We start from the raw sequence: 20,213 nt of genomic DNA on the forward strand, positions 1-20,213 counted from the left end.
AAAGGTACATGCTGTTGGTGCATACATGTTGCATTGTGTTGGGAGTATACCTGTGAGTGGAATTGTGGTATCTTGGGTATTCATATGTTCAACTTTGGTAGATAGTGCTAAGTAGTTTTCCCTAGTGGAGGTAAAAGTCTACAGTCCCAATTTAGTGTATGGGAGTTCTATTTCTACATGTTGCCAAAGCAGGGTACTTTGAGACTTAAATTTTAGCCATTCTGGCAGGTGTGTATTGCCCTGATGACCAATTAGCTTTAGCATATTTTAAAATGAATTTTGGCCCTTTGGATATTTTCTTTTGTGCAAGTGTTTTATGCATTTTTTAAAAATTGAGTTATCTGTTCATTTTAATGACTTAAGGTTCTTTTTACATTATGAATAAGTTCTTTTTGATTGTGATGTAATTGACAAAAGATATTTGTTTTAGGTATAAAACATAATGATTTGATATTTGTATATACAGCACATACTTGAATAATGTTTTGTTGTAGCATTGAGAGATACCTTGGAACTTAATTCTTGTTTATATATAGATTTAGTCTACCGTAAAATTGTTCTTATTATATGTCATTTTGCCAAAGTTCCAAAACCCTACTGATAGTGTTAACTGAGGACCTACTCTGTTGTGAAATAATCACAAGTCTAGTTATCCATCACCATACACAGCAATACATTTTTTATTATGATGAGAACATTTAAGATCTGATCTCTTAGCAATTTTAAAATATGCAATACATTGTTACTAACTATAGTATAGTCCCCATGCTGTACATTATATCCCTATGACTGACTGACTTGATAACTGGAAGTTGGTATCTTTTGACCTGCTTCAGCCAATTCATCTATCCCCCCTGGCAACCACCTATCTGTTCTCTATACCTATGAGCTTAGTTTTTTGTTTATTTGTTTTTATTTTTTTAAATATATTTTTGTTGATTTCAGAGAGAAAGGAAGAGGGAGAGAGAAATAGAAACATCAATGATGAGAGAGAATCATTGATTGGCTGCCTCCTGCAAGCCCCACACGGGGGATGGAGCCTGCCACCTGTTTATGTGCCCTGACAGGGAATCAAACTGCTATCTCCCGGCTCATAGGTCAGTGCTCAACCACTGAGCAACACCAGCCGGGTTCTTTATTTCTTGATGAATCTAGTCAAAGGTTTGTCAATTTTGTTTCTTTTTCAAATACTAGCTCTTAGTTTCATTGATCTTTAGTCTCTTTCATTTATTTCTCTCTGATCTTTATTTCCTTCCTTCTGCTAACTTTGGACTCTGTTCTTTTTCTGGTTCCTTGAAGTGTTGTAAAGTTTAGTTGTTCGAGATTTTTCTTGGTTTTTGATGTAGGAATTTTGTCATTAAAAGTTCCCTCTTAGAACTGCTTTCACGTTATAAGGTTTAGCATGTTGTATTTCCACTTTAATTTTTCTCAAGGTATTTTTTATTTCCCTTTTGATTTATTCTTTGACCCTTGGTTTACCAGCATGCTGTTTAATCTCCATATATTTTTTAATTTTCCAGTATTCTTGTAATTGATTACTAGTTTCATACCATTGTGGTCAGAAAAGAAGCTTGATATGATTTCAATCTCTTAATTTATTAAGACTTGTTTGGTGACCTAACATATGGTCTGTCCTGGAGAATGTTTCATGTCTATTTGAGAGGAATGTGTATTCTGTTGCTTTTAGATGGAATGTTTTGTACATATCTGTTAATTCTCTCTGGTATAACGTGTTGTTTAAAGTTGATGTTTCTTAATCCTAATTAATTTTCTGTCTGGATGATCTATCCATTGATGAAAGTGGGTCTCCTGTTATTATATTATTTTCTATTTAGATTACTTCCCTTTAGACTTGTTAATACTTGTTTTATATATTGATGTGTTCCTCTATTGGCTGCATAAATATTTACAAATATTATATCTTCTTGTTGGATCAACTCCTTATCATTATGTAATGCCCTTCATTGTCTGTTACTGCAATCTTTGTGTTCTGGTTTCCATTTGCCTGGAAATCTTTTTCTATCCCTTCACTTTCAACCTGTCTGTGTCCTTGAATCTCAAGTGAGTCTCATGTAGATGGGTTTTGTATTTTTATTCAGTCAGCCGCTCTCTTTCTTTTGTTTGAAGAATTTAATTCATTTACATTAAAAGTAGTTATTGATAGGTATGTACTCATTGCCATTTTGTTGGTTTTTGGCTTTTGTAGTTCCTTTGTTCCTTTCTTATTCTCTTGCTCTCTTTGTGATCTGGTATTTTTGGTGGTATGATTAGATACCCTTTTCTTTCTCCTTCCTGTATCTACTATGGCTTTTGCTTTATAAGTGATTAATCCACCACTTTTACCTTTACCAGTAAGATTTATACTTTCTTATCTTTTCGTGTTAGTGATTAGTGTTAACATGTTAAAAAATAACCACATCCTTACCGTAAAGAATTTTTGTGAGTTTATCTCAACAGATTGGGATAATGCTCCAGAGAATGGTGGTTTCTCATCTATTTTTATACATTGCAATCAAAGGAAGGGACATAGGTGGGTTATATGAAATCCATGGGTGATAGATTAGAGAGGCGGGAGAAAGCAAATCTGGGAAGCCCCTGGGATTGGATAAAAAGTAAAGTGATAGATACATACTTAAGTTGGTGCAGCAACAATTAACATGATAACAATGAAGGAATTTGTGATATCTGTCCTAGCACCAAGGCACCTTAGGTTGTTCCCCAAGGGGTCCCGAAAAAAGGAAGTTACAAGTTACCCAGACATTTCAAGGTATGTTATTATAGATGCAAAAAGTCAGATATACTCAGTTAAGGTAAGATTGACCTTGTCAGTGAAGATACTGGCCTAGGATGTAACTACCCATCATAACTGCTTTTAATTAAAGTTTAATTTCAGACCATCCTTTGTGGTTACTTTAGGTCTCTGAGTTTTCAAGACATGCAGGCCTTCTCTGAGCTTGTCAGGTTAACATGTGGCCCCTTTCGTCCACATTAGCACCCTTTCTTTTCAGCTTAAAGAAGCCCATTAACATTTCTTATAAGGCTGATTTAGTGGTGAACTCCTTTATGTCCTCTTCAGTTTTGAAGGACAACTTTGTTGGGTGGTAGAATATTTATGGTCAGAAGTGTTTTGTTTTTATTTTTGTTTTTTACTTTCAGCACTTTGAGTATATCATGCCACTCTTCAGGCCTGCTGTTTCTGCTTAAAAATCTGCTTATCCTCCTATAGGGATTCCCTTATATGTAAAAAGTTTTTCTCTTGCTGTTTTTAAGATTCTTTCCTTGTATTTCACTTTTCCCATCTTAATTATGATGTGTGTCTGTGTGGGTTTTTTTTTTTTTTGGCTTTATCTTATTTGCAATTCTCTGGGCTTCTGGCAGGATTCTCTTCTTTTTTATGCGTACACACACACACACACACACACACACACGGGTGGGCAAAAGTAGAGTTTTTCCCTTGCCATTGTGACATTTCTTTTAAGATAATAAAACTGTGATAATCATAACCTGCATATCTTGCAATATGAACAATTGTAAACCTACTTTTGCCTATTCCTGTATATACTGCTGAAAATCATCAGTGTTATCACAGATTAAGCCTTATAAACTGCCTGCATAGGCAGTGCTGACTTCTATCAGGACACAGGGAAGCTCTCAGGCTCTCCTCCTTCCATAAAACCAACTCTAATGCCCAGATACCTGAAATTCTGTTAGGGCTTTTCACCTCTTAAAATTCAAGTGTCCTTGGGCAGAAGTGCTAAATCCTTATCTACCTATCAGTGCATCCCAATCCTCAGTGTTTACTGAGCACTTTCTGTATGTCTGGTATTCACTTATACAATTGATTTTCAAATGTTTTGGTTGCATACCTTCATAAATAGTTTTGAAAATCATTGTATCTCACACATTCAAAATTGGCAGCTAAACTTTTCATAATAAATATCTGCAAAGGGTATAATTTTAGATATATAATAAAAGACATTTTAAAAGAAAACTGTTTCATCACTCAGTTAAGTGTATCCAAAGAAAGCTAAATAGCTATGATGGTTTGAGCTACCAGCATTTTAAAAAATACACAAACAGGCTTTTTTTTTACATTTGGAAATTTGACCTTACTTTTCTCCTTGAACCATTATTTCCCTTTCCTTTCCCCCAAAATTTTATCCTAATGTTACACATTTTAATGCTTCTAGTATTTTATTGATCTTCACAACAGTAATAATGTACATAAATTTATTTTGAAAATATTTCATAGAAACACTAAATGTTATGGATTTTATAATCCAGGCTTGGATAATTATCACATCTATAATGATAAAAGCATAATATGCTAATTAGACCAGACATCCTTCTGGTAGTCCTTCTGACATCCTTCTGGAACAAGCCGGCAAGGGAAGGAGCCAGGCAGCACCTCCCCACAACCAGCCTCCCCCACACACAGCTGCGAGTGAGGGATCGAGGCAGCTGCTGCTGCTGCTACGAAGGCTTACTTTTGCACAAATTTTGTGCATTGGGCCTCTAGTTTATTAATAATACATAATTGATCAAAATGACAGATACGTCACAAATTTTAGTAACAAGAGAAAAGTAAAATTTTCTTGGAACAGCATGGGATAGATGGAGATAGTTTTTCAATTAACTCAAGTATTCTAAGATGAATGTTACTTATTGCTAAAATGAGACAGGGTTTAGCATCCTATATTTTTATATGTAGAGGTATAAGTGCCTGGAAAAGCTTGTTCACAAAAATAATTAGTAGGAATGGAAAAGATTTTATAATAGCAACACCACCCAGTCCTCTGAACTCTTTCTGAGTTATATGCCAACAATCACATAGTAATCTGTCATCAATTTGTTTTAATAAATGTTTTATTTTAGAGTCGTTTTAAATTACAGAAAAGTTACAAAGACTGTGCAGAGAGTTTCTAAATGTCCCTCACCCAATTTCCTTGTTAACATCTTACATAACCCTGGCACATTAGTCACAACTAAGAAACTAGCATTGGTCCATTACTATTAACTAAACTCCATCAATCTGTTTTTTAATGATCTATCAGCTGTTAACTCAATTTGATATTTCTCCTGTTTTGTTGAAAGCACAGAATTAGAAACATCTGACTTGCAAAAGGATTTGTCATCCAGCCTTTCCCTTTCTTGTCTCCTGGGAAGTGTATAAAAAAAGCTTTACCAAGACTTACATGTAATTGTTGATTATACCTGTTTCTCTCTTACGTGTCAAATCGGATACTCTTGAAGTATTAGGAAAACCAAAATAGTAATAACTTTAATATATCTTTGTTGCTACCATATTTCTTGATAAAATGCTGTGTCTTATATTACAACTTTGGAGCTTCAGATTTGTCTCATTTAACTTATGGAAAATATTTCAGGTTAGCCACATAATCTTCATGCCAAAGCAGCCTTTATGGTTAAAGAGTTCAGTAAAATTAGTCCTAGATGGTTTTCTCAATGGTTAGAGAGTCGGTCCATGTACTGAAGGGTTGCAGGTTTGATTCCAGTCAAGGGCACATGCCTCAGTTTCAGCCTTAAACCTTGCCCCGCTCTCACATTGATGTTTCTCTCTCCCCCACTCCCTTATACTCTCTCTAAAAAACAATGGAAGATATATCCTCTGTTGAGGATTACAAAAAAAAAAAGCAGCAAAATGAAACCTATTTTTTTTTAAATATATTTTTATTGATTTCAGAGAGGAAGGGAGAGGGAGAGAGAGAGAAAGAAACATCAATGATGAGAGACAATTATTGATTGGCTGCCTCCTGCTTGCCCCACACTGGGGACCGAACCTGCAACCAGGGCATGTGCCCTGACCAGGAATCTAACTGTGACCTCCTGGTTCATAGGTCGACACTTAACCACTGAGCCACTCCGGCCAGGCAAATCTATTTTTTTAATTATGTTTTATTGATTTTTTATAGAGATGAAGGGAGAGAGATAGTTAGAAACATCGATGAGAGAGAAACATCAATTAGCTGCCTCCTGCACATCCCCTACTGGGGATATGTCCGCAACCCAGGTACATGCCCTTGATCGTAATCGAACCTGGGACCTTTCAGTCCACAGGCCCACGCTCTATCCACTGAGCCAAACCGGTTCTGGCCAAATCTATTTTTTAATGTAAAAAAAAATATTAATGTGTTAATGAATTTGAATACTAAGTGGGCAAATGGATAGGGTATAGATCTTGCCTTGAGTTTACTGTCCAGAGTCATGCTGCAGGAAGGCATGGCCATCTGTAATATTTCTTTCCCCCTACTTTCTTTTTAAAAAAATTTTTCAATTATAGTTGACATACAATGCCGGGGTCTAACCCCAGCAGGTCCAGGGGTTCCCAAAGGTGTAGACGGAGTCGGCGAAGAAGGAATGACACGGAGACAGCATTCAGATGATCATCATAGCGAGGTTCTCTAGCCAAGTTCTATGTCTAGGTTCTTCAGCGAAGTTCTGGTTAGGATCTCCAGTCAGGTTCTCTTGCCAATTTCTGTAGTCAGGTTCAGTCCAGGATCTTTTGCCATGTTCTCTCCAGCCGGAGAGGTGACCTTGGTTAAAACACATAGTGCCAAGAAGGTGACCAAACATATTAAGAACAGTATGCCATATATGCCAGGTCCCTTGAAACAGCAAGGATGGACCGGCTCCCGGCAATACAATATTACATTAGTTTCAGGTGTACAATATAGTGATTAGACATTTATATAACTTATGAAATGATCACCCCAATAAGTCTAGGAGCTATCTGACATAGTTATTACAATATTACTGATTATATTTTCCATTGATGTCAAGAGGGTACTAAAGTCCCCTACTCTGACTATATTACTATCAGTCTCTCCCTTTATGTTCATTCATATTTGCTTTATATATTAGGTGCTCTTAGATTGAGTGCTTAGATGTTATGAGAGTTATGTCCACTTTTTGGGTTGATCTCTTCATCATCATGCAATGTCCTTTGTCTCCTGTTATAGCCCTTGTTTTCTCTGATAGAAGTATTGCTACCCCACTTTTTTTTATTTGCATTTGCATAAAATACCTTTTCTCATCCCTTTATTTTCAGTGTGTGTGTGTCTTTTGATCCCTAGTGGGTCTCTTGTAGCCAGCATATGCATGGGTCTTGTCTTTTTATCCATTTAGCCATCTTATGTCTTTTGATGTCCATTGATATTTAAAGTAATTATTGATAGGTATGTAGTTCTTGCCATTTTGTTAGCTTTTTAAAAATTGTTTTTGTAGTTTTTCTCTTCCTTTCTTATTCTCTTGCTATCTTCTGTTGTATGTTAATGAATTTCCTTAGTGTGTGGATTCCTATCTATATTCTTACATCTCTTGTGGATTTTTGGTTTATGGTTACAATGTGCTTCCTATATAAAAAGCTATGTTTATAGCAGTCTATTTTAAATTTTTGGTTGCTTAAATTTAAACATGATCTATAAGCATCACAATTTTTACCCCCTTCCATGTTTATGTTTTTGTCTTTTTTACTTCATGTTTCTGTGTGTGTATGTTTATCACTTAATTTATTGTTGTAATTACACATGATCTTCCTACTTTTGCCTTTTAACCTTTTTACTAGCTTTATAGTTGGTTGATCCACTGCTTTTATTATGTGTTTGCCTTTGTGAAAATTTTTCTTTCCTGTATTTTCTTATTCATATTTTCGATCTTTAAAAAAAAATCCCTTTAACATTTCTTGTAATATTCATTTAGTGATGATGAACCATTAGTTTTTTCTTGTCTGGAAAGCTCTTTACGCTCAATTCTAAATGATAGGTTTGTTAGATAGAGTCATCTTGATTGTATGTCCTTGCTTTTCATCCCTTTGTATAATTTGTCCCAATCCCTCTGGCCTGCAAAATCTCTGTTGAGAAATGAGGTAACAATTTTATGGGAGATCCCTGTATGTCACTAACTGCTTTTCTCTTGCTGCTTTTAAGATTTTCTCATTGTGTTTAACCTTTGGCATTTTAATTGTGATGTGTCTTGGTGTACGGTTCACCTTGTTTGGGACTCTGCATTTCTGGTTTTATATATCTGTTTCCTTCACCAGGTTAGGGAAGTTTTCAGTCATTATTTTTTCACATAGGATTTTCAATTTCTTGCTCTCTTCTCTTTCAGGTACTCCTGTGATGCAAATTTTGGTATGCTTGATGTTGTCAAGAGGTCCCTTAAACTATCCTTATTATATTTTATTTTTTTTACTGTTCTGATTGGGAGTTTTCTGCTACCTTGTCTTCCAGATTGCTGATTTGATCCTCTGCTTCATCTAATCTGCTGTTAAGTCCATCTAATGAAGCTTCATTTCAGTTATGATATTCCTCATTTCTAACTGGTTCTTTTTTTACAGTTTCTATCTCTTTGTGTAAGTTTTCACGGAGTTAACCTGTCTTTCTCCTAAGTTCATCAAACATCCTTATAACCAGTGTTTTAAACTCTGTATCTGGTAGATTGCTTGCCTCAATTTCATCTAGCTCTTTTTCTGTAGCTTTTGCCTATTCTTTTGACCATTTGGGACATATTTCTTTGTCTTCTCATATTGTCTTCCTTCTCATTTGTGTCTATGTAGATATGCTGTATCTTCCAGTCTTGGCAGAGTGGCCTTACGTAGTAGCTATCCTGTGGGGCCCAGTGGCACTGTCTCCCTGGTCATGTGAGCCAGGTGGCCTTGTGTGGGTTTTTTGTACCCTCCTGATACAGTTGAGCCTTAATTGCTGTTGGTACATCAGTGGGTTGGATTGACCCTCAGTCTGACAGACTGTGAGGACTGAAGGGTGACTACAGCAGAGAAGTTCTACTCTTTTGATTTGTTCCCACTGGACCCTCCCTCAGGAGTGATATACTTTTTGATAATAATTAGGGGAAGGGAAAAGCTTTAGTGTCTAAACAAAATCTGCCATTATTTCCACTGTCCTCACTCTGTAATATATCTGAATGCAAAAAGTCCTCAACTGACTCAGAATATCAATTTTTTAATACAATTCTTGTCCTTAGCCAAAATATATAAAACACTTGGAAAGACATGCATTTCCTCCTCCAGAGGTGTGCCATGCTAATATTGAGTCTGGGAAGTGGGAGAAGGATGGTTGTACAAGGAGACCCAGCAAGAAACCTTGACCACAGGCGTAGATCTCTCTTAGGTATAGACCTCTCTTTTTGGAAAAGTGCATTAGAAAGTTGAGGATCTGGAAATGGATTTAATCTCTCCATGTAATGTACCCCTTGAAAGGCTCTTGGGAACCCCAGAGTACACATATTTCAGATGGACTGATGCTGAGCATGCCAAGATCGTGCACACTATAGGGCGTGGGAGTGGCGTCTCCACTTTTCACCAATAGGCACCATATGGATCCTTTCCAAGGCTGGTTTTAATGAAAAGAGAGTTGGAGAGTCTTACCTCCTGGGCTGCGGAGGGTTGGAAGATTATGGTCCTTGGTCTGCTTTTTGGCCCTTTGAGAACTAATGACCTAGAATAATTTGTTTTGTCCCTAAGACTTCAATAGTGTACAGACATCTAGAAACTGAAGACCCTCAAGAGACATTTACTTGCTCTAAATCTATGAAAATGGTTTGGTTCTAAATTACCACAGTAAAGGTCTGCCTTTGAATAGCTAATTTTGAGTATAAGGTGCTGAAAATACAATTTAACATTTTTCATAGAATTCTTGTACTTCAAAATAAGTCTGTGGCCCCCATTTTGAGAAAAGCTGAGATGTTCTGGGGGTTTAATTTCCCGTTTTCTCATAGTATTTTGGGCAATGCCTGTGAGCTGCCTTTTTGTTAGAAAAGCCCAGATTTTTTGCCATCTTTGCCTGTGCAGTCCACATACTGACTCTTCTATTTGTGTAAGAAGAAGCAGGGAGAAGTCAGCAAGGCAGCCAGTGCCGACAGCACGACCGAAGGCACGCCCGCTGATGGCTTCACAGTTCTCTCCACCAAGAGCCTCTTCCTCGGCCAGAAGGTAGGCAACCGTGTGGCTTGATCGGCTCTCAGGCCCTGGGAAAGGGGTACCGGCCACCTCCACTGGAAGGAAGGCCTGGGGATTCCCAGAGGCCATTCCTGGTTTCGTGGGTGTGGGTGGAGAGAGTGGAGTGGGGATGGTGGGTCTTTTGGAGTGGCCTCCAGGAGGGCATGGCGGGGGTGCTGGGAGGGGACCGGTAGGCGGGAGGAGGAGGTGGTGGTAAAGAAAAGGGAAAGGCTTCAGTGGGGGTGGTCAGAGCACCTGGTTAGTCTTCAGAAGGAGCTGCTTATGTGGAATAACCTGGTCCGCATGTAGCTCTGGCCAGAAAAACAGCCGGAAGTTAAAACTGGGTCCTGGAAGTATGTAAGGGGGGCACGGAGCCACCTGAGGACTCCTCAAGACAATTGTTTGGTTTTGTTAACCATGGGCAATATATTTTCAGCCGCCCCAGTGATGCAACTTTGCCAGGATGCCATGGTTTTGTAAAAGATGATTCACTTTTGTTGAAAATAAAAATGATGCATAGGCTTTTTAGACCTGAGAATGAGAGTTAATTAATCTTTCTCTATTAACACTAAAAAAAGGGGGTGGATAGAGAGGGAATTAAACTTTTCTTAATTTTTTAACTCCTACATTTTAAAAAGTTAAAAGTACAAATTTGGTCTTTTGTGTAAATTGTGTGTAGTTTGAATGCGGTTAACAACTTGGTTCTGAAGCTGCATCATTTTTAAAACCTCACTGTCAATTTTCTTTTGCATCTCAGTGACACAGTCTTCCTGCTCACGTCATTCATTGCAAGTGCTCCTTCCCCTCCCCCTTCCTGTCACTCAGTGCACTCAGGCTCTCATGGTGCAGTTCCTGTGGTGGACTCTGTGTTCCAGCAAATAACCATTTCAGCTTACATTTTATAACCATTGTCTGTATTTTGTATGCATTTTTCAAAGGAAAAAATAAGCAGCACTAGTTGTCATCTTAAGGTCTGGGGCTTTGAAAGTTTTTGTTTAAAATATTTTTTATGTATTTAAAAATTTTCAACTCAGCAGTGAAGGCAACCACCTGGGTCTTGATGTACAACCTTGAACACATCCTTTGGGTGATATATTGAAAGTTAATGTGACCTGTCATCCAAATTGCATAGGTTTGAATGAAAGTGTGAAAACCCCTGTAAGTTAGGACCATGTGTACTTAAGATCCCTTATGCCAGCGGTTCTCAACCTGTGGGTCGCCAACCTGTGGGTCGACCCCTTTGGGGGTCGAACGACCCTTTCACAGGGGTCGCCTAAGACCATCGGAACACACATATAATTACATATTGTTTTTGTGATTAATCACTATGCTTTAATTCAATTTGTAACAATGAAAATACATCCTGCATATCAGATATTTACATTACGATTCATAACAGTAGCAAAATTACAGTTATGAAGTAGCAATGAAAATAATTTTATGGTTGGGGGTCACCACAACATGAGGAACTGTATTAAAGGGTCGCGGCATTAGGAAGGTTGAGAACCACTGCCTTATGCAGACAATTAGCCAGGACTGGGAAGCCTATTAAGCAGGTAGGATAGTTCAGCCCCTGGAGTCACCCTCTCCCTCACTCCTTCCCCTACCCACCCCACCCTTGGGTGCCCTGACCCTGGCCTCTCCCTTTCCAATGTTGTTGTTCCCCCCACCCCCCATCTCCATTTATCTTCCCTATACCATCTTCTACCTCCTCCCAGCACCTCCCCCCTGCAATCACTGCCCTGTTGTCCAGGTCCATGAGTTGTGTTGTTTTTTTTCATCAATCCCTCCTTCTCATCCACACCACCCCTCCACCAGAGCTGTCTGCCTGTTCTCTATATGAGTCTCTATTTTGCTTATTAGTTCAGTTCATTAAAATCCACATATGAGTGAAATCATATGGTACTTGTCTTTCTCTGACTGGCTTATTTCATTTAGCATAATGTTCTCCAGGTACATCCATGCTGTCACGAAGGGCAAAAGTTTTCTTTCTTTTTACGTCTGAGTAGTATTCTGTTGTGTAAATGTACCATAGCTGTTTTATCCATTCATCTAGTGATGGGCACTTGGGCTCTTAGCTCCTGTTGACTACCCCATAGTCGACCTCAGATCAGAACTCGTCACACCCTTTGCTGGATGATTGCAAATATTTCTAAAATTCCAGCACTCAGCCCTACAAATGGAGATGCCTTTCTTGGTCTTAGGATCTGGATCTTGTCTGGGCTCCACTGCAGGTGAACCCTGGAAGGGAGGCAGCAAGGGCTACAGACACCTAGCTGGCTCCTCTGTGACCGAGCAGTGCCACCCTCTCCTCCATTTGGGCACACCTGATCTCAGGCCTCAGGACCAGGAGCCACAGGCACAAAAGTACCAGAAATCCAGCTAATACTGACTACACCCCACTCAGGGTCAGAGAGGGGGAGTCCAAAAGCTATAAAGTATTGATACTCTCTAATCATTTATAGACATGTCATCTGATGTTATTTGAGACATAGAGGAAAAAAGAAGTAGCTTTGACAAATGGAACTAATTTGCCTGTTTGATATCCTGACCTTTGGAGGGAGACTGAAAAGAAGGTTGAGCTGGAGCTCAGTGTAGAATAGCCGTAGGAGAAGGGGCTGAGTGCGGGGCCAGACGGGCCACCCGCTTCTTTCTCTAGTACGTAGTTACGTTAGTGGTGAGAGCAAAACCATGAGACTATCCTTGGTGTTAAATGTGCTTAATGACTCAAGACTTCCACATCCAGGACGAGGGACCCAGCTCCATCACTGCAGATGCTCTTTAGCAGAGTAAACTGTCCCCCCCAAACGTGGCATCACAGAATAAAGTGGCACTTCAAGTCAGCATGGGCACCAGTGTTGGAAACTAATGAGCTAGCAGCCCTTTCTGGCACCCTGTCACCCTCCCTGTAGCAGGAGATGGACAGTTTATAGTTCGGAGCACTATTTTGAAGCAGTACTTTGGCCCTTTATTGGCTATTACTGTCAGGTGAAAGTCATGGGATGTAATGCAAATGAGGCAAGAGTCGCAAAACTGACACAAATTTTTACACAAAGCACAATAGCATTTTACACAAAAGCATGTTAAAATGTTATAACACATTAATTTTGACTTGGATTTTAGGAAATCTTTCAAAAAGGGTACTTGAGAATGATCACTATATGGTACTTCATATCCTACAAGTCTTTATTTTTCTATCTGTGGCAGTTAAACTAAGGCTTGAATATTGCAAGCAAGCTGGAGTGGAGAAAAGTGATACTGTGCTCCCTGCAACTGTGTAAGGCATGGTTGCTAAGCTGCTCACAGGAGAAGCCACCTGGTTTTAGGAGGCTGGGATCTAATTGTTGCTGACAAGGAATTTCACAAACTGAAGTTTTAAGAGTCATCGCTCTTAATGCTCTGTGATTTTACCTACTATTCACACACATTGTTGAACGGTTTTCAAAGAGAACACAGTGCTGGGAATCTGAATGAGCTAAAAGTTTTTTCTTCTGTGGTTCAGTGGAGATTTGCAGCCCCTTTTTAGAAAGATAAAACCTGATTTTATTTTTTTTAAATACTGCAATATGTATTTCTATAAATCCGTGTCAGTGGTAGTAATGATTTAGGCTTCCTGGTGGGGTCAGTGTTATCTGAAGCAGTTGGGAAGGCAGTGTAAGGGGGTATGAGTGAGTCTTCAGCCTCCCTAACTATCAGCATGGCAGATGCAGCACTGGAGGCCACTAAGGGCAGGGGGACCCAGGGGTTTGCTCCCCCAGGTCCAAACACCCTATTCCTGGGGCTGGAAAACTGTAAGGAGATAAGGAGCTCTTGAAGCAGCAACGAGGAGGAAAGGGCCATTACCCCTTTCCATACTGTGGCTGATGATTGGCTTCTGAGAATCCAGGATGAGTGGAAACTGACAAATCCATGAAGAGTGGGCATTCAGCTCCTGGGCCTCCAGCAGTGCCCACATGTGTCCTGATCTTTGTGTGGCACCTTCTAGCCTGAAACATACGAGATGCCACCACTAGACCTGAGGCTTCTGAGGAAATTCAGGCCACGTTGCATGCAAAGTGGACAGCATAGTAGAGATGAAGTAGTCCTTTCATCCCACAGGCAAGGGCAGGAGAGTGGGCCACAGAGAAAACATGGTTCTCCATGAGGAATTTAGAAGCAGTTCTATGGAAGACATTGCTCTTTCCATCCTCCTTAGTTTAAGCAGATTTTGGGGACAGAAAAAGAATTGCATTTCATGTGACTGGCACAGGGAAGTAAGACCGGCCAGTCTTCTCCTTCCTTTTCCATTTTGAGGGAATGAGACACCAAAAATTGACAATTATAGTCTAGACTAAGCATGTCACTTGTATCTTTAACAGTCACTTTTGATTTCTTAAGACTGAATTTCTGATCATATTATTTAAAAAAAAAAAGATAGGATATTACTATTTCCTATAGCCAAGTAGGTATGTCAAGCATCCTGGGTGTCTATCCAGTAGCTCCAAGCCACCAGCTCCTTCCCTATCAAAGTCAGGCCTGATGTGCCCTAAGTAGTGGGCACCAAGCTCTCTTCCAGACAGCCAGGTTGGCTCTGCCTCTGCCTGCGCAAATGCTCTGGCCTGCCGGGCCCTGCAGGCTGCAGTCAGCAGGTCTAGGGCGCTAACTACTCTGGGGGCTCTCAGGCATTGCTCTTCGCTTCAGCGTTAGGAATTTATGTCACTGGAGAATGAGCATCTTAGAGAGAGAGAGGCAGAGAGGGAGTGTGAGCTGGAGCTGGCTTTGCTGCAGACACTTGTACCTAAGAACACGAAGGGGAAGAGTATAAACAGGATGTAGTCCTGAACCACCTAATTTAATTCCCTTGGCTGCTTTCACAGCTGAATCTAGAACTTAGGAATCCTCTCATACTGAAGGTTGCTATGACAACAGAATAATGGGGAGGGGGACATTCAATGACTCTATAGAAAGAGCCAATTGGTTGGGTGCTCATAAAACTCACTCAAGGAAAATGCTCGACCCATGGGGCCTCAGAGCAACCTCACCAACAAGGCGAAAAACATTTAAAAGACACATTGTCTCGCTGGAGAACTGCTGTTTTCTTCCTGGGCTTCATCAGACCTTCAGCATTACATGACTAATGGACATGTCAAATTAGATGTTACTGAGCAACAAACATTCTCCTCCTTGCCACCCCTGAACAGGCAGAGAGCCAGCCAACCGGAGTCATGGTGATGGGGACAGCCTTAAAGCCATAGTCACTTGGAGAATGGCAGAGCTCCTAGGGGTTTGCCCAGACTAGCTGGGGCTTCCACACCACCCCTGCTCAAAGAAGAAGATAGTCACATGGAGTCCCCACCCAGCAATGAGCCCTCCGATTCTGGGTCCTGACAGCTGCTTTTCTTTGGCCCACAGATCACAAGTTCTTTTAAAAGGAAGTGGATCCACCAGCCCAATATGGCTCATGCCTTCCTTTTGCCCTAAGCATCACCCAACAGATTCTGGACCCTCAAGCTCGCTTGCTTCCTTTCAGCATCCTGAGTGACATTTGGGTCTTTTGTTAGAAATGGATTTGTTTTAGCCAGTTACTCCCTGTTCCCCTTTGTGCCCAGTGCCCTTGAAGTGTTCACTGCCCTCATCTGTGTCCCAAGGCTCACTTCTCTGTGACTTCCCGGCTGTCCTGTTATTTCCCACCTCATGCTTTTCTTTTCAGCTGAACCTTATTCACAGTGAAATCAGTAATTTAGCCGGCTTTGAGGTGGAGGCCATAATCAATCCTACCAATGCTGACATTGACCTTAAAGATGACCTAGGTAATTGGGGATGGGGTTTGGCGTCGCCAGCTGTCAGATGAAAAGTTATGGAACCCAGAATTTAGGCTCTTCATCTTCTCAAACTTAAGATAGTCCACCCAAATTCCCCAATACAAGATGAATTTTTTGTTGTAGACATTGAATGTCTACTTAGAGCCATTCCAAATGGAAATGATCTGATGGTGTTTTGTTAAGTGCAATTGGCTGGTTTCTTATCCTTGATAATAAATATATTGCCATCTAAATTCTCTTCCATAATGATCACACTGACTGCTGGTTACTTGGGGGGGAATTTTTTTAAAAAAATGTATTTGGTTTTTTTTAGAACGGAAAAAATCTCAGGTAACTACAAAATGATAGTTTCTCCATTTAAGCCTTAATTAGAAATGACAACTCAAAGCTTCAAAGCACCTGAAAAGGGAGAGAAGCTGAATCAGTATACAATTAAGCTGTCTTTAATCCACCGGCAAATTGGTTTTCCCCAAATTTACTGCCTATTGTCACTTGTTCAACTTTTTTTTTGCAACTGAAAACAGTATATGGCTGAGTGCCACCGTCATGAATTATTTGGCTAGAAGGTGATATCAAACAGAGGGACAATATTTCTTCCCGAGTTCCTACAGAGGAAGGCTCTGCCCCCTAACCACAGGGTCTCCCTGCTCAGGAGGGTAGAGGGTTCAGAGCCATCTGAGAGTGACCCTCAGGTATCTATCTGTGGCTTCATCTTTGCATAGAGGAGCTGTCAGCTCAGGGGCCCCAAAAGGCTCCTGTCCTCTTAGCTGTGAGCCTTGCCAGGGGCAGTGGACTAGCACATGTCCACACCGAGGCATCCTCTTGCCTGATGCTGACTTACATGCTCTTTGTGTGCCTTAGCTCCCACGTTAGGCAGATTTCCTGGCTGGGAGGGAGACTTGTTCCAGAGTGCAGGCCCAACCCACACAACCCAGGTGCAGTAGTGGGCTGAGGACATGGGACTGGGACTCAAGAATGCCCTGCTTGAACTTGTTTTCCAACTGCCTTTACCAGATACCGTTTCTAAAAACAACAAAGGCTCCAAGCTAGAAAAAGCAAGGATTCTATCCTATTTTATGTACTAATACATAGAAATAAGATTACCTAGAATAAGAGGTAGGCCTGGGAAAATATTCTTACTCATTGAAGCGAGAAAATACAGTCCTCTATGTATACCTATACTGTTTTCTCGGTTTTCAAGAAGGTAGATCAACTGATGAATGTCACAAGAATGAATATCAAACCTGGAAAGTTAACTGCTGCTGACAAAATGGAGAAACTGATTGTTTTGGTTGGCCTGATAGTCCACCACTTTTTTTTTAAACAGATGCCATGTTTAGTAGCATTTTCAGTGGGGTTCCAGTTACACAGGCTTTGCGAAGTGAAATGGGGCATTCGTTGTTTTGTTATTTCTTTTTACCTTTGAAATGATCTCATCTGTGTGTTTCTCTTTTTTTGGGACTTGTCATTCAAATGTTTAATTTCAACATGTCACATTTGATATTCCTCCTCCTCACCCCCATCCACGTGTGCGCACACTTCGTGGACTGTGCCCCCTGGGCTCCTATGTTGGAATCGACCAGGTAGGCCAGCCCTGCCATGGGGCGTTAGTGAATGTGCCTGTGCGTGGGTCTCGGTCCAACACAGTTGATATACATTTGTTTACCTGTTATAGTTGCAAGTTGTACAGGCTGACATTGCCTCGATCGACAGTGATGCTGTCGTTCACCCGACAAACAATGACTTCTACACCGGTGGTGAAGTAGGTAATGCCTAGCTGGGTGCTGCCGAGTGTGTGTGTGCATGGTCAGTCGGCCGCCGCAGACAGCTTGATCTTTGACAGCTATGCAGGGCTGCATTCATTTCACACTTCCAGCTGTCCTGACCTTCCCAAGGTCGACCTTCCCAAGGTCTCCCATCCCCGGGTTGTGAACATGAAAAATACAGCTAGCTGTCAACCAGGTGTATCTTGCAGCTCACCAATGGGCACGCTTCTGGTTTAGAAACTGGTTCATCAACCTCATTTCTTCATTTGCTTCATGAGGCACAGCTTTGATGGAGACTGGGTTCACACATGACTTCAGCTGCCAGGGCAATGCAACCAGATCGGCTGAGGTGCATCCAAGACCTCTCCTGTGCCCTCTGTGCACCAGACACACAGAGAAGCTGTGCTCAGGTCTCCGTGCCCCACCCCCACCCCCACATCTCTCTCTACATCAGAAGCACATTCCTTCCTGAAACCGAGGCAGTTTCAGAACACTCTCCCACACTCAGAGCTCTCAGACTTACCAGGAACAAAATCACCTCACTCTGATGTGTCTTGAGAAACACCCTCCGGGACCCAGAAAGCCCCTTCTCTCCCCAGCAGCTGACACAAGTCATCGGTTGGTTCTGTGCTAAATAGCTGAGAACGGGCTGAGGTAGAGAGCACTGGGGGTGCTGAGCCTGTGGCTGCCAACTTGGTGCCGCAGTGGGCCGGGCAGTGCCCTGCTTTAAAAATGTTCTGAGGCATTTATGTGATGAGGCATCGATGGCAAAAAACAGAATTGGAGCTAAGTACAGGGGCTTGAATCTTAATCTCACCATTTACTGGTTATGGGGCCTGGGCAAGTCAGTTAACTCCCTGATGCCTCCGTTTCCCTATGTTAAAAATAGTGCTAATAATGAGAATTATGTTCAATAACTAATAAGCAAAGCACCGTGTTTTGTGCCTGGCTCATGATTGGTGCTGACCTACTGGTGCTCGCTCCCGTGTGTGTGATTTTTACAGAAGATGTGCTGGTCCTGAGAGGAGCATTCTGAGTGTAGATTCAAACACCAGCTTCCAGAGAGAATGGAGACATCTCTAACTAGGGCAAAGGTGAGGTCATTGTGAAGGATGAGGCTCTCAGGATTTTCGTGAGTGTCCTGGATACTGGAGGCACCGCAGTTAGTAGTCTGGTGGCCCAGCTCTGTTTCGTGTCACTAGCAAAGCCTACTGTTCAGTCTGCTCTAGCCTCTGTGATTTGGGCTAATTGCTGTCCTGGGCATTTTGAATTTCGGACATGAATGGAAAGACAAACCGGATGGAAAGTTAGGATTTGCCAAGGCTACCAGGTCAAAATTAAACCAGGCTGTAGGTAATTAAAATAAACTTCCCTTTGACAAGATTTTAGAGGAGTTTAAGAGCTTCCTAAGTCAGGCAGCTTAAGAGAGATACTTCCTTTCTTAACCAAATGAAAACTTGGTTGGAGGAAAATACTGATTTGGAGGAAAGTAAATAAACAAACAGCTGCCACCTATGAATTTTAGTGAAATGGAAATTATGATATTTCCTGGGCCTAGGGAGAGGAGAGTTGCTGAGCTGCTGGCAATGGAAGGCATGTGTGCAGCAGGATCAGTAACAGGTGGGGGGGTGGGGGTAGGGAGAGGGAGTGGTGGTTGGTAGAGCTAGAGGCTTTGAGAGGGTCACACGCAGTCAACTGAGCCCCCTCAAGAACCCAGCCCTTCCTGAATAATGATAGTGCCAATCCTTTCCCCCTGGCCTACTTGTCCTCAGCCCACTGGTATGCACAGAGTAAACATATGCTAGCCTCAGAGACATGTAAGTAACTTGGGTTCAAGAGCTTGCCCAAGGTCACATCCCTCACTCACACTGTCACAGCTGGGAAAGAACCGCAGGTCCAGACTGCCTGACAGACTGAGGAGGAATCCGAACCCAGGTCTTCAAAAGCCCACCTCAGTGCTTTTTCTTGGCGAACCAGTTCAAACTAGTACTGAGCCCAGATTCTTTTCTAATTCCAAACCAATGATCAACCAGATTCACACGTACTCTCAATTGGTTCCAGCTCCCCTTTTGATGTGCGAGAGGGGAAACAAGGAAGCTAGGACGCAATCACTCCATTTCTCATATTTGGTGTGAATTCCTGAGTCCCGAGACCGCTGGAAGAAGGAATGCGAGTGCAGAAATGCTTAGCCCCAGTGATTAACTATACCCATCAAAAGTTCTTTCTAACAGTGAAATAGACCACAGGCTTAGCCTGACATTTGTCCAAGCCTAAATTTTCGCTTAGGCTGTTTTGAACACTGATACTTATGCCTGCTTTCTAAGCATGAAAATAATGTTCTTGTTCTCATGGGAGTAACACATGTTTATGCTTGGGGGCAAATAAGCCAATTGCATTATGATTAACCCTGAAGTTAAGCCTAAAAAGCGAGAGTCTGACATTGAGTGTTGACAATACAGTTGAAATGGGCCTGTTTCTTGTTAAAAAGTACCTGTGTGTCTACATGAACATGTGCATACATATGTGTGTGTAGGAGTCAAGTCCTGACTGGGTGGATTGCCTGCAATCTAGGATTCAGTTTTTAAGTTTGGGCATTAAGTGTATTTCAACTTGCAAATTTCACTTCTAATTAAAGCAAGATTTAATTATAAAAATTTTAAAGTAAACGCTCTT

The 20,213-nt window shown here is 41.1% G+C and overlaps 1 protein-coding gene across 12 annotated transcripts in view; it reads left to right on the forward strand.

The window, feature by feature from the left end:
• LOC102752500 (core histone macro-H2A.1) overlaps nt 1–20,213 on the forward strand; it is a 62,341-nt gene that overhangs the window by 28,323 nt on the left and 13,805 nt on the right. For 2 of the 12 annotated variants that reach the window (XR_001513746.1, XM_006753537.2), the window contains exons 4-5: nt 9,857–9,967; nt 15,663–15,762. Coding sequence is in view for 7 of the 12 variants with exons in the window: in XM_006753537.2 (XP_006753600.1) it covers nt 9,857–9,967; nt 15,663–15,762 (211 nt within the window). In the remaining 5 variants the exon portion in view is untranslated. Of the gene's footprint in view, nt 1–9,856; nt 9,968–10,409; nt 10,500–10,730; nt 11,209–15,662; nt 15,763–17,449; nt 17,541–20,213 lie in introns of those variants that run through there. The other 10 variants (XR_001513753.1, XM_015563495.1, XR_001513754.1 and 7 more) reach the window with 9 other exon arrangements.

This window comes from Myotis davidii, unplaced genomic scaffold (assembly GCF_000327345.1).
Source record: "Myotis davidii unplaced genomic scaffold, ASM32734v1 scaffold471, whole genome shotgun sequence".
Classification (NCBI taxonomy): Eukaryota; Metazoa; Chordata; class Mammalia; order Chiroptera; family Vespertilionidae; genus Myotis; species Myotis davidii.